The 15,614-nt window shown below is 42.6% G+C and overlaps 1 protein-coding gene across 3 annotated transcripts in view; it reads right to left on the bottom strand.

Annotated features, from left to right (window-relative positions):
* Positions 1–15,614, bottom strand: part of retn (retained) — an 85,638-nt gene that overhangs the window by 51,398 nt on the left and 18,626 nt on the right. The window contains exons 2-3 of one of the 3 annotated variants that reach the window (XM_066734373.1): positions 3,610–3,822; positions 3,157–3,507 (exon numbers count right to left, since the gene is read on the bottom strand). In XM_066734373.1, the coding sequence (XP_066590470.1) occupies positions 3,157–3,507; positions 3,610–3,822 (564 nt within the window). The remainder of the gene's footprint in view (positions 1–3,156; positions 3,508–3,609; positions 3,823–15,614) is intronic. The other 2 variants (XM_066734374.1, XM_066734375.1) reach the window with 2 other exon arrangements.

The raw sequence follows: 15,614 nt of genomic DNA, 5'->3' as shown, positions 1-15,614 counted from the left end.
CAATTATCATACTGCCAGAGAGAATCCATCGCTACTCGCCCCGTGTTAATCACACACACAAACACATCTACGAAGAAAAACACAATGTAGCGTGCACTGGCTTTATCTTCCAGCCGAGATCGTATGTAACGTAGAGAGACAGTTACCTTCCATGTCTATTCTTTCTTTCTTCCTTCCTCTTTCTTCCACTCCCCCCCCCCCCCTCCGTACTCTTTCCAAGTCTATCTATACGCCTCACGTTCCTCGCCAAGACAATAACCAACTGATTATAAACCTGTCGAAGAATCTTCTTCGATGCACGTCCACAATTACTAATCCCGTCCGCTTGGAATATTCTCAACTCGAAATGGCGGACCTTCCCAGCGACAGTGTCGCCCTCTACGCTCGTATAGCCATTCGCGAACTGAATACGTATGATTTTTTTAATTTTATCAAACGGTTAAACGAATTGTTATATTGGGATTAATCGATGCTTTACTGATAATAAATTTCATGCATCTTTATCGTTCGATACATGTTTACCAAAATAGTAACGGGTTTTTGGACTTTTTTTAGATTACGTTTTTTGCCCTATAATGTGGATGAAAGTTTTCGCTCAAAATATATTAATTGCTTTTTAGCTCCTTGACTCATGATTTAATTTCTAACTGTACATGCCAAAAGTGACGCCAAAGTCAGCCTGAACGCAAATGTTTCTTTTCGAACACATCCTGAAGGGTGCTTTTATAATATCTCTTAAAATATCTGAGTTCGGTGAGGAGTGACTAAAGGTTGTGTTTCTACAATATTTCTATGATATTTGTTTATATTTGGCACTGCCGCCCGCCATATCTTTGAGACGTCATTGTAAATTAAGGGGTTAACCTGTTGATCGCATTCGACGTATCAGAACGTCATGCATTAATTTGGCCAAAGTCGCACATGACGTTCTGATACGTTGATTGCGGTCAAAGGGTTAAAAAAATTTGCTTTTTATTTTAACATGAATTTGTTTGTTGCTAAATTTTTCTCTTTTTGCAATATTAAATATTTAAAGTTATCCCAATATCATACATATATTAATATATCATGAAATGAATGAATTCTTGCATAAAATATGCTATTGTTACAAATTACTCTATACCCCAAAAAATTAAATGTGCTCCAAATGCAAAAAATTATTCGAATAAATATGCACCCAAAGGGTTAGTAATCAAATGTGATCGTTATCCTATATAGTTTACCTATATTAAATTTAAATAGACATGTCATTATCTACTTTCATATGTACTTGCCGTCGAGACACTACTGTAGCTCTTGATAAAATAACCATTAATTGCAGACTATAGCCTGCTGATTGGACACCTAGATCCTTTGAGATTTTCTTATAATTTTGCAAAATTTTTAACAAAATTGAGGCCCAGGTCGATAGATGAGACTAAGCTTGAAATTGAACTTAGCATTTACTTAAGACAAAGAGCGAAGTTATGCAAGTACTGGAGGTTAGAGTGAGACAACTTGATAATCGAAGATGGCGCTTAAGCTTAGTTTCATCTATCGACCCGGGCCTGACGAAATAATTCAACAATATTTTTTACACGTAATGTCATTTACTTGAAAATGCTTAATATATTTGCAAAGTTCACGTGTTCTTTTGCCCCTGTAAGCTTTTCCTAACAGGTAGCAATTTTAAATAATCTATGTATTTAAAAGGGTGTGAAAATTCAGAGTATTTTTGAAACGGAAATATACATTAGAGCAATCATGCAAAAGATATTCAAGCAGCTTACCTCTATTGGATAAACTATACTAAGCGCAGCAACTTTTCCTGACATAGAATAATTACCGAGTTAACCTCCAATTTCAGCGTTCACGTTGTATCTCACGAAAACAATACAATATAGCTATTTATATACCACGTGGTTTGAATAAATGCATTCGATGACTAATAAGATATGGATAATTCATTCAACCCCCTCTCGTAAACGAAGATACAGCTTCTGTGTGTGCATTCTTATTACTCACCGACCGCGTCCTCTTACCTTGAACTTCCCTGTACACGCGCTCGATCTTTCGACAATGGAACGTACTATCTCAATCCCGCCAATATTCCCGTTCATCCCGAATGAAACTAGCACCGAAGAGGAACGACATTAATTAATTTTTTCCTAGCAACGGAAATACACGGAGCAGAGAGTTAGACGATCAAACTGGAAAGGATAACGCCTTGTTAATGCTTTTTGCCGATAGCTTTTGTTCGCCGCAGCGCGGCGCTGCGTGCATTTTTGCCAGAGACGAACGAGGTTTTCGGTTTTTGCGAAGAGGGTGTGGTGTCGAATTACCATTTAGATTGTTCTTCTCGCGCGAGTCTCGACTAGCTCCCCCCCCCCCCCCTCTCCTTAGTTTCGAAGCCTATAGAGTACCAGTGCTCTTGTATACAAACCCCCCTCCACGCTACGTCTTTGACTCAGAGCACAGCGTACACACAATTCCAAGTAATTCTTCCAAATAGACGCTACTCGATCGATAACAACCTGAAGAATTCCAAAAAACTACATCGATGGAATCAACGTTGATTCGTTGTCCACGCGTGCGCGTTCTCTCCGGACGTTCATCAGCTTACAAAAGCAGAGGGTTTGCTCGGGGCATAGAAGAGGACGCACGGTAATTACGAGGCGGGCGCGTAAAAATAATAATTAGTTTCCATCGTTGCATTAATTAAAGCACACACCTCTGCACCGGGCGAAATTCGTTATAATTACAGATCCCCGCTAACCACTGTCCCACAAAGGGACGCGCACGTCAACCGATGCTCTCCTCCTGTCCCATAGGTTAGTTCCAGCTGGGGTCACGCGCTCACCGAGCCCTCTTCCCCCCACCTCGAGCAACCCTCTCCCATTGGCTGGCTCCGCGCAATCTCCGATACAGTACCCGATCGCGGCGCTGCGCGAGGCGACCAATGGAAACACATAGTCTCCCTCTGCTAAAAACCGTTGAATCAAATTTTTGCGGGTTATCGTCGGGGTGAATCGCGGAGCTTGCAGTTTCTCGCCGAGTATTTCGGGTCGTAAAACTTCGGGTTCCGGAAAGAAGAGGAGGAAACGCGAGAAGCGGAAAAAGAAAAAGAAAAAGAAAAAAGAAAAGAAGAAAAAAAGCGAAAGAGAAATAGGTACTTGCCTGACGCACCTGTTTGAACTGCTCTTCGAAGCTCCAGCTGGTCTGCTGCTGTTGGGTTTGGGGATTCTGGGAGTGCTGAGAGGTTTCGGTGCCGTTCCTGGCGCTGCCCTGGGACGACTCGCTGGAGTGCGAACTCGCCGAGGAGGTTGTCATTTGATTGGACGGATTGGCCGCTGCCGCAGCTGCCGCCACCGCTGCTGCAACTTGCGGATGACTGTTCTGCGAGTGATGCTGCGGCGGTAGGAACGCCGCTGGTGGCGGGAACGAGAACGGCAGGTTGAAGCCACCCCCTCCCATCGCCGCTTGCAGCGCCTCTAGGCCACTCTTACCCCCCAAACACTCCATATCCGACTGAAACAGATCGTAAACAACCATTGGAACGCTTCTCTACGAGTTTTAACAATTGCGAAAGACCGTATAAAAAATTACTGTGTGGATTTTCGTGAAACCAACCACTCGACTGACCTCCATTTTCAATTTGGCGAGAAAGTGAGGATGGTGCGTGCTCATGAGCGTGTTCAAGTGTGTCAGTGGAGTTGCCGAGACTGGGACGAGCGTGGAGTCCGAGGTTGTGTGCGTGTTAGCTTGAAGTGGCTGCTGGGGTAGTTCCTCGCCGCTCTCCTCATCCTGAAGGTCAGGATCCGACAGGTCCTCCTCTTGGTGCGACTGTAAATTCCAAGAAAAAAATACCTTAACGATCCTTCCAATTAAAGTGGAATTTTTCTATTATTTACCACCCTGTGTTGCATACTGTGCGTATAATATAATTTTAACGCGAGGCTAATCAGAAAATCCTTTATTGGAGAAATTCCGCGGCCAGGGCAAACCAGTTTTAATCGAGTTTTATCGTGCGAGCCGTGGCCGGGGAAAAAGAGGATACCAGGGTTGATAGGCGATATCAACGGTAAAAAGAGGCCAGATATCGAGTCATTAAACATTAATTAGGAAAATGGCGTATGGCGAAGGTGTATTGTGCGTTATTTATATGCGAACTGAGATAGCGGCTATCGGTTAACATTATTATGCTACGGGTGTCATAAGTGTTTTACTGCCGTACCCGCTGCAGCGATCCGGCGTAAAAACCTTACAAAGTTCGCATTACCATCAACGGAAATGGCCATCGTAAAGTCCATTCTGCTCCACATTTCTAGCCGGCCCCGAATTAATTCCGAGCCGATAATACAACGATAACCCGTCCCTCCTATCGCCAAATGTCTCCTATTTATTTTTCCTATAAATATCAGCAAATAAACGCGGAGTTATAGTTCGTTTCCGGAAACGACTGTCAATCGCCCCCCCCCCCCCTCCACTCCCCTCTTTTTTCTTACCAAGCGCATTCTGCCACCGAGAATCGCAAATTAATGCGTGCACCGTGCGAAAACTCTCTCTCGCGTCATTGTTCCACACTCGCATTAACGAAGAAAGTGGCGAGAGGAAAATCGCAACGAATTTTCTCAGAATGTAGCGCAAACAATGGTATAATATATTTTTCTTGAAAATATCATCCCGCACGTCGCGCCGCGTTGTGCTTTTACGTTATTGTCCACGAGACATTTGGCGCGTAATCCCGGACCCCAGATAACATTGTTCCAGTTTTTCATTGTTCCACATTCCGCGAAACTGTAAACTCCTGACTCATCGAATTTTCGTTATAATAGTTTTCCAGGACTTCTCTCCAAGCGTGTGTATTGTCCACGCACGAGTCGCGTTACGATTTATAATATTTACAACCGACTCCCCCCTCGACCCCACTTGTGCCACTCCAGTCAGCCGTACAGCCAGCGCAACAATGTAGCCATAAAAACAAACAAGATCCAGCTACAAAGTGGATATGAAAAGAACGATGGAAAAAACTGTTTTCATCCGAACAATCGTGACTGTGTTCGAAGAAACTCGAGCAGTTTTGTTTGTGTACCCCAAAAATTTGGCAAGATTTCTATGAATTCCTGGATTAATTCGTCACGATTTGAAACGCGTGGAATGTTGCTGGTCGAGGAAGCAAAGGGCTATGGAATGATTTACGGTATAACATAAACAGTGAGGGAATAAAAAACAAGAAAACAATTGAAGCTTCGAAGTAGTGGCTGAGCCGGTAAATCATTCTGGCTCGCTTATCTGGCTCACGACAGAGCCGAAGGGGGCCCTCTCGCTAAATTTAGCCATTGCCGTGCTTAGGATATATTAAATCTCGTTAAAATGTCTTCATGAGTCGCCACAAAGTTTCCGTTTACGTCCGGCCTCTCTGCCAACAACCGAATCTCCAATAATTATCCTACTGCTGGTTCGCGATAAATTCTTTATTTTATATGATATAATAATGATAATTACTGTCATATTTTTCATTAGGACAATCATCAATGTTGCTTTGGAATGTACCACATTGTTGTCTCTGTGTCTAAATTTACTCGATTTTAATCGTTCCATTTGGTAAGATTTAATGGACCGAGAGGTAAAATAGGTTGGATTTTCTTAATAAGAATGGTCATACTTTTTGCTTGGGAAATAATGTTGTTTCAGAAAATACCACATTGTTGTCTCGATTGCAAAATTTACTCAATTTAATCGCTCCGCTCCACTCGGTATGATTTAATGAATCGAGCTCCAAAGAAAAGTCGGATTATATCAATGAGAACAATTATATTTTTTGTCACAAAAATGATCAATGTTGTCTCAGAAAATACCACATTGTTGCCTCGATTGCAAAATTTACTCAATTTAATCGCTCCATTCGGTATGATTTAATGGACCGAGCGCTAAAAGAGAGTTGGATTTTGTCAATAAGAATGATCAAAGGGGGAAACGCCTGGATTTGTTTACGCGGCACTAAATCTTGCTAAAATATCTTCATGCTTTGGTCCGCGATAGCTCGTTTGTCCGTGGAGAAACAGGCGTCTGACATCCGTAACAATCGCCGTAACATTCGGCCTAACAATCGGACCAACAATAGAAGGGAACCATCGGAGCCTTCAAAGACCCAATGAGGGAGGATACTGAAAAGTCTCTTCCTCAAAATAAGGATACACCTTGTATCCAAGGAAATCTCAGTCAATCCGAATAATATAAAAACTGCTCTTAATTAAGCAACGAGTTAATTAGTTCATTAAAATAAAAAAAATGTGATAAATCGTAAAGTTAACGTAAAAAAAAAAACAAATTGCTTGAGAATTGAATTTTGGAGGTGAAAATCTCAGTTGATTAAAATTTGTATTATTCAAGAGCTAAGAATTGTTGAAAGAGGATAGTTTGAGATTGGAGAAGCGGTAGATGAGAAAAGAGTTAAGTTTTGAGCTGAGCGCGCGGGATGATTGATTAAGCGTATATACAGGGCAGGTATATTTGCGTGCACCTGAGAGCTCGAGATTCTCAATCCCAAGATCAAAGGTGGCTCCGGGCCTTCCGTGTTTGATTAGGATCCCATTTTGTGGCAGTCGCGCAGCCAATATTGTCGCACGTCCTCGAGAGCCTCGGCGTCGCCTCCAAGCAAGCACGTACCTGTCTGTTTATAGAAATACCCGTTGTTGCCCTTTCAGGTAACGTTCGAACCCCCTATCCAGAAAATCGAATGAATTCGTGTGAATTCAACCGCATCTCAAATTAACGAAAATTTTCGACAAAAATTAGAAGAGTTGCACAGAATAATGGCTTAATTGATTAGAATTCTCGAAAGTACTTATAAACAAGGCCAATAGTAACACAATGACGATTCAGAAACTGTATAGGGAAAAAACGCAATAATATTGATGAATTAATGATAATTATTGTAATATATCAACTAGCGATAATTTAGTAGCAATTAAATAGTAGAAAACACTGTACGAAGTTAATACAATATTATACTGTTAAATAAATTTGTGCGATACGCCTTGCTTATTGTATAGTAAAATTTACTATATTTTTCCTACCAGTGTATATATATATATATATAAGTTGTTATAATAATAGCTATTTATATTGTTATTTTACATAGTCGTACTTGCAGCGTTTGCAATTTTATGCTATATTAAACCGTTAGTACTCATAACAATTTTAAATTAACTAGCTTAACTATTATTTAGTGTTTTCAACACAACAAAAAAATATATTTCAAGAAATTTTCTTTTTTCACAGTATAAAATATATTATTATTATAATTGAGAATTATTGCTGCTAGTGCAAATTTTGTTAGCGAGTCAATTACCTTTAATACTATATAAAATACTAAGTATTTCCTTGTATATATTTTTTTTTAACACGTTGCGTGTCTGTACCACATTATGGTGCTTCTAGTTTCTTTGCTACTGTTTCGGATGAAAGGTCAGCAATGTGTCGCCCAGTGTTTACATCTTGCATTTGGTAGAAAACACTGCTAAGTTTATAAACTTATATATACGTGCTACTAAGTAACAAACTAACAATAAAAAATGTAATAACTATGTTTGTAGACTTTATACCAAAAATTTACCTGATATTTCCTTTAGTGTACAATGCATCAAAAAATAAAACTTATAAAACATATCACACCAAAACTGTTCTTTAACCTTCTTTAATATATCCAAAACTTTCTTGACCTTTCCTAGGACAACTCTTGCCACTCTTAATAAACAATACCAACCAATGCATTCTCTTCTATAGAACCAACTTAAGAAACAGAATATTATCACATAACGATGAAAGAGTTGCAGGATGTTGGATCAAGAGTTTCGGGTACTCCGCAGGATCCGCAGGAAGTCCTGACTAAATGGACAGGCTTGATCGATGAGTGTTCCCAGCGGTATTGATAAATAAAGACGATTACAGCGATGACGATTCCCGCGGGTCAATGAATTTATATACCTGACACAATGGCTGGCCGGACGGATAAATCAGACCCGCTGGGATCGTCACGGACATGCCGTGTTTCGTCCTGGTGGGGCTGTAATCTCTCAATCTAAATCGATCGATCGATCTGCTCAAAAGGACACGACGATTTTTAGATGCTTATTATTATACTCTGTCCACATTAATCGATATCCACTCCAAACACATCCTTTCATGCCAATCTCTCTCCCATCTTCTCTCTCAATCAAGCAACTATCGATTTATCGCACGATTAATCGAGACACTTGTTGTTTTAACAATCAACACGATTCCCCGAAGAAAATCGATCCTCTCTCCCCGAAACCCTTACAAATGGTTTCTTTCACGGAGAGGAGGAAAGTGACTCGTTATCAAGGACGATAAATTTTGCGTAGCCAGCGAGGGTGATGGGAGAAATATGGGCATGGTAGTTTCGGTTAATCCGAGTTTTTCTGAGGAGGTTTGAGCAGCAGTTTGTTATGGAACGTGTCGTCGGGACGCCACGTGCTTGGAAGCTGCTGGCATGCGTCCGTATTGTTCGACGAGAGTCCCGGCAGATGCGCAGGACTGCCGGAATATCCAAGGGATTGCGGGATCAAGGGTTTGTTCTAGAAAGAGAGTACAAGGGGGGGGGGGAGACTAGTCCACCACGTGTTAGCCAGATTCTACTCTGCTACGAAGGGGTCCCCGATCCTCCACGTCCCCTTTCCTCATCTTTTTATAGATAACCCCTTTTCTTATGCAATTACGATTTTTGTGGATCTTGCCACCTCGAAGAATTCTCCTCCTCATCCATCGGAACATCTCTCGAGACACATCGATGATGATCATCGAACGAAAAAGACACGGAGAACATTGCACTACGGTACGTTCTATGTTTTTCGATTATCGGAGATTTCAACGAGTGGAGAGGAAAGATTTTCCTTCGATATTCCACAAGAGATGATTTGTCGTCGTGTGCAAGATCAAGTTCGGGGAAAGAGTCTCCCTCTCGCACACGCACACACTTGCGAAGTCTCTTTTTCTGTCCCTCTCTCTCTCTCTCTCTCTCTCTCTCTCTCTCTCTCTCGCGAGAGTTGGGAGCTGGACATATTTATAACTGGCGCATGTAGCGCGAATCGAGACTAGGCAAAGACGGACGGACGATGGCTGGCCTGCCAGATTTAATTAATGACCCCGCCGAGTTTGATCTGCCGCTACAAACATCCCTCACCCCCCTCCCTTCTATCCTCAATCCTACTCCTCCTCTTTTTATACATCGCACACAAATTCCTGTATGAAATCATCATCCCTCTCTCCCTTATCCATCATTTCTTTTCACAAGATATTCTTTATTTTTACCATTCTCATCGTTTTTACCGTGATGAGTAGAAACTTGGAAAAATAAATCTCTCGAGGAAGAATTTCGAGAAAATGAGGAAGGCTAGAGAGAGATGGGTGCGTATATGTATATATCGGAGAGAGAGGGAGAGGTGAGAAGAGAGCGGGTTTATTTCGGTGATGCGAGCTTGACTCGATCCGCTCTCGCGTTGTCAACTCCTCCTCCCTTATCCTTTTTACCATTTTATTACGAAAGCGTCCCACCCGCAAACTCCAAAGATATATTGCCCCTGGAACACACGCCACCAACTTCACTCTCTTGTCCAAGGGCTTAAGTCGCGAGATCCCTTGCGATATTGCCCGTAGGCACTCTTATTTCTCCCCCGAGAAATGAAAACAAGAACAGTAACAAAATTCCCCCCTCCCTTCACCCACACTCTTCATTATCTGTCTCTCTTGCCCTTTGTTCTCTCTTTGAAAAACTTGCCACCACTCTTCGTCCTTTGTTTACTTTTTTTTCGTGGAATCACTATTATTGTCGAATAATTCATAAACTGTAAACAAATTTTTTCTTTTTTTGAAACACACTTATACACTTTTTCCCTCTTCTTTGGGAAATTCACTATGCTGTTTGTTTTTTTTCGTAGACTCACTATTGTTATTGAAACAAATCAGAAACGATAAAAAAGCCCCCTTTTCTCACACACACACATACATATACACTTTGTCGCTTTTCTTTGAAAAATCCAATCCCTCTTTTCTTCGTTCGTTTGTTTTTTCTAGTAGAACCACGATCATTGTCGAAACAAATCAAGATGTTTCCCACATTTGTCTGGTATCAAAATGTCCGGCAAGAACAATCTCGTTTCACACACAAGCGAGGTTACAATTTAGATTCGGATTAAAAAGAGAAGAACTGTATACAAACAACCCATAAATTCTTTCGATGTTCTTCAGTTTTAAGAATAAACAAATCACAATATTCTAACTAATTTTCACACACACACTTTTCCTCTCTTCCTCAGTGCTGAAAAAAACTAAACCACCAATAAATTCTCACAAAAATCGCGAGTTTCAAGAATAAAAGATCAAAGCGTTTCCCACATATCTTTCTGAAATAAAAATTCTCTACGACACTTCGAATCACAATGTTCAAACTATAATATTCGCACACAAACATATTTTCCCCCTCTTTCTCGATCCAAAAAAAAAATCTAACCACCTATAAATTCCCGCAAAATCCGCGAACTTCGAGAACAAACAAATCGTTGAGTTTCCCACATTTTTCCGGAATAAATACACTCGACAAGGATTATCTCGTGTTGACGTCGCGCCGTAAAGCGAGGCTACAATTTAAATCCGGACTCGCCAGCAGCGTTCTCCAGGCCTCACTCTCGTCTCACTCGGTTCTCAGCGGAGAAAGACAAACGGTACGAAGCGGCGATAAACTCTACCAGGATTCGCGAGTTTCGGGAATAAACTTGAACGATACAGGCGTAAGTGTCGCGATAAACGGGAAGTAGAGTATAATTTATTCGAAGGAAATGGCTGACAAATCACTTTCAGCTTGCGCTTAGAATTTATCGCGCCACCTAAGCTCGTTTGATTAATATTCGGTCTAGCATTGGCGCGAGTGGCGCACGCGTTAAAGCGTGCAAAATTCGTAGCTTCCAGACATCGTTCGGATCAACACGTTTCGGGACAACGACGACGCACCGGGTATTAAGTTTTACATCGGTGCTGCGAGTCTTCGAGTCTGACAAATTGGAAAGTGAAATTGACCGGAGTAGATAATCGCTGGCTGTATAAGATTGCTTTATCGAGGCCTAATGGACATTCCTCGAGCTCCCGAGGGACTCTCGTGAGAGGGAAAAGGAGAGGGAAAATCGTGATTGGCGGATAAGGGTATGAATCTATAAAGGTTATCGTGAGTCTGGACGAGCATCCTGTGACTCATCCTAACTGAACGCTTCACGGTCCTTCTCTCTCCCCTCCTCCTAATTAACCGTCCAGGTAAACCAGAAAAGGTTCCAGTTTGATGCTTCCTCAACTTTTATGCCAGATTTCACAAACCTCCGCCGAATGCTCAACGATTTCTTGTATAATCTCTGTGTACGATAAACAAATTGATGCTTCTTAAAATAAAGGGAGGGGAGGGAGATTTTGAATTTGGCGGGATACGCGTTGGGTGAAGATTTACTGTTGGATCGGTACTTTTCATACGCGGAGCAATATTAATAGCGTGGGTGGTGGCTGTAAGTCGTGGAGGATATTGTTAGAACAGCGGGGGCTGTCTTGCTCGGTCCAGGAGGAGGGAGGGGGGGGGGAGCCCCGTTGCTAATGGGGTTTTAATGACGGCCAGCTGTCCGTCCGTCACACACTTTTAGACGACTATTCGGTATTTCTGTATTTCGTACAGCCCCCCTCGCCCCTCCATCCTTGATCCAATCTTACCCCTACCTACGATCTAAAACCCTTCGAAATCTTATCTAAATCCAGTCTCTACCTCCGCACCGCTTGTTTAACGCGAGGAAACACACTCCCCACCCCTTCTCTATTTCTTGTATTTACTTATACCCCCCCCCCCCCCTCCTCCTCAATTTTACTCGACATATAACAGAGCTTTTATTAGCAACAAGACAAACAATATAGTTGATGCGTCTTTAATCCACACGCGGAATGACTGATTCGTCAGGTTTGATTTTCGACCGACGATGCGTACGAAACTAGTGAGTGACGAGTGCCCCTGTGTGCCTTGAAAGCTCGCTCGGTTATTTCGAACTTGACCCACATAACGCTGAAGAGATCCCTCGACCGATTCTTCTCATCGATGCACGCGAATCGCTCGATTTATTTTCATCGACTCGCCCAAATAACCTGTCCATCATCTCTATTTCTGGTATACATGCATATGTATATATATTACATGTACTATATATATATATATATAGAAAATACTAGAGTGTACCGAGAGAATTTCGACAAGGTGTCCCAGCTTATACGCGGACGTTGAAAATCTTAAGGACGTAGCCTTCCTCACGATTATGCTGGATGAGCCGAGGAAATTTTCCAGATAAGGGCTGCAGTGCACCCCATTAAGGCTTGCGAGCCAAGCCTATCCTCAGATTATATATATTGACTTTTCAGATGTTCGCCAGTAATGGAAGACCTCGAGGACCACTCGGAATCTTCCGGCCGTTTCCGATCTCCTCCGCCTCGTCTCGATATTACACCAGAGGACTTTCCTGAGAAACGCGCCTGTAACCTTGTTTACCTTCGAGTACGGAGATCGATCTCGCCAGGATAGAATTTTTCATTTTATTTTTGTCCCGAGCGATTTATCTCAGGTACGCCGGACGGTTATTGTTGATTCAAGGTCATCCGGGGAAAATACGGGAGCCGCGAGGGAGAGGAAGCGAGATTAGTGGGAGAGAGATGGAAACTGTGGGTAGGAAAGAGCGAGGCAGAGAGAGAAACAATTACCGAGCGATTTAAGGGAGCTTGGTAGGAAAATCAGGAACCGAGAAACGTGAGAGAGGCTCTGGAAGACTCTGGGGATAGAGGGAGAAAGAAAATGTCATCTGGTCAACACATGCCAGACCCCCGGTACGTCGGCCTAAGGATTTTCTAAGATTTCCCACTAGTTAGACGCTCCTACAGGCGTACAACAACATCACTGACCTTCCGGAATATTCTATCGTTTTACACACACTTAAAAATTATATTAGTAATACGAGAAAACGTCTAACTCTTCTTTGAATGGATTTTGTAAAGTTGAACGTCTCGAGAAAAGCATACTCGGTGCCTCGTTCGCGCATAGGTTATGTTTCACTGTTTGGCGCGAGACTGCGGAGCCTCCTGGTGGCCGAAAATGCAAGCGCGAGCACTGCAGTCGCCCGCAGCCTCCGCGAGACGTCGTCTCATTTTACAATTTTGATTTAACCGTTGTCTCTGGAATTCACGAAGATAATTTTCTTTATTTTCGTTTGAATCTATAGTAACTGTTTTTTTTGTCAATTTTGTTTTGTTGACTTTAGCATTATTCCTCGTATAGCTGGCGAGTCTCGTGAAGGATCCCGAGGTTTTAGGTGAAAATGTGTGTTTTTTGCTGTGGAATAGCAGTAGAGGTTTGCAGAGTCGGTGGAAGATCGTTCGGCGAGTGGTATTTGCGTCCCTTTGACGACGTTTCCCGAAGGAGCGCTTCACGAGAGGCCAACCTTGACCTTGTATCACGCTCGTCGTGTCGGTGTGCGTGGGCAAACGTACACAGCGTCCACGCCTCCTCGCGTTTCGGTCTTCACGCGACGTTTGACGCGTCGCTACTTATCCCCTTTCACCCCACCACGTCTCAAACTTAATATATCCTAACCTAACTGCTCCCCCCCCTCCCTCCCTCCATCTCTCGGCCAACTTTGAAATTTCCAAAACGCGCTACGCGCTCCCCCCTACCGGGTGCTCCGAGCACTACGCAAAACTCTCCGAGAAATTCTCGTCGTCCGTTGGAAAAAATTCTACGCACTTTGGCAAACGCGGACGAGATTTCTTACGTAATTTGAGGGAGAAATTAGGTTTTTTCTTAGAGGAAAGATGGTTTCTGGGGAAAATGGAAGAAATAGCAGGGATTCGTGCGTCCCGTGTGTATCATTAAATAAATGTTAAATAAACGGTTACGTGGGGGCGTAATTTCGGTTGAATTCGGTCTGGGAGCGTCTATTCATCGGTGAATTCGACTGATTATTCATCCAGAGGGATCATCAGGGGATTCACCAGCCACTGTCTCGGCTCCCGTTCAGACACGACACGCGATTCGTTTTCTATCTCTTCCGATCCACATTCTTCCTCGCCTCTTCAACAACGCGTGTCTTATCCAAAACCTCGACTACCTCTCGACCTTGGATCACGAACACATTCATCTTGCCTCCTAAATCATTCTTCGACATCCACAGTTGTCAGCTTATATCGCATCTCATGAATTTCACGTTTTTTTTTTTATCGTTATATTATTAAAAGGAAAATCGATTGAAGAAAAAAAATCTGATAGAATGAAACACGAACGGAAACCACTCGTGACTTCCGGTCTCTTGTCTAAGGGTAACCACGGATGTGGCCAAGATATATATTCGACGATATACTAATACGTGTAGTAAATATACATATACATACGTATATATATATATATATATTCGATCGATTCACTGGCACCTTGGTAAGTTTTGCGGTCGAAGAGTTTTCTTCGACGCGTCGACTCTCGCTGTTCGATTCCAATAATCCTCGCTAGCTTTCCAAACCAGAAACAAACAAATCAATGATGTCTCTTAGAAACTTGGTTGGAAAAAGAAAAGAGAACGCTACTTTGTTTACATTGCGCGCGCGCGAATTACCGAGAACTTTTCGACGCACAGTGTTCACAGCGAGAAAAATTGGATGGCAGAATAAATAAATGAAAAGTCTGAGACACTGTGTGGGGTAGGGGGTTTCGATGACGTCACTCGATTCTCAGCGGGCCCATTTCAAGCGTCGCTATAAAAGTGCTGGCTGCAATATTTCGAATAATAAATATCGGCATGTAAATCCATTGGCAAACGTAACGTCGGGCATAAATCACGATGAGAGGGGGCTTGAGGGGGGGGCTGGTACATTCATCCATCCGTCAGTATGGTCCGTCCATCTTGTAACCTCGTAGAATCGCCTCGTAAACTCGTCAAGCTCCACTCGCGAAATAGCATTAACCACCGGGATATCAAGATTCGTAGCGAGTATCAAGATCGCGCACGACGCGCTCTTTCCTAACCTAAAAACTCGTCTCGCAGGACAGGACGGTTCATTCAGAAGCAGTTTTCTCTTTATTAGCGAGTACTGGCAGGAATCGCAAAATATTGAGCCGTCACGCGTTGAAATAAAATTCTTTACTGCCATTTTGGCTTTAACGAGAAAAGCAGCATGATAAAGGCTAGCTTTATTCGCGAACACGGTAGTCTGCCGTAAATCTGGACGAACTGAATGAACCTTGCCAAACGCTAAGGAAAAAGCTTAAAGAAACGAGAGACCTGACGCTGTGAAATGACACATGGCAAATACGTACAACGCAGTGCTAGAAACGTTGCCTGGAACCTCGACGTTCTAGGATGCAATTTCCACGATGGAACGTTTTAGGAACGTTCTCGACACTCGCTGTGCTACATGAACGATAATAATAATAATAATGAGAGGACCGCATGAAAGATTCAACAGCGAGGCTATCGATTGAAATCAGCAGGACTGAAGAACCGATGACTTTCAAAGATGGCGTCAGTGCGGCCGCGAGGCATCAAAGAAAAATAATA

The sequence above is a fragment of the Prorops nasuta genome, unplaced genomic scaffold (assembly GCF_024137725.1).
Source record: "Prorops nasuta isolate Cenicafe-Biocafe unplaced genomic scaffold, Cenicafe_Pnas_1.2 PNAS00011, whole genome shotgun sequence".
NCBI classification, from domain to species: domain Eukaryota; kingdom Metazoa; phylum Arthropoda; class Insecta; order Hymenoptera; family Bethylidae; genus Prorops; species Prorops nasuta.
This window is presented reverse-complemented; position numbering and strand designations above follow the sequence as displayed.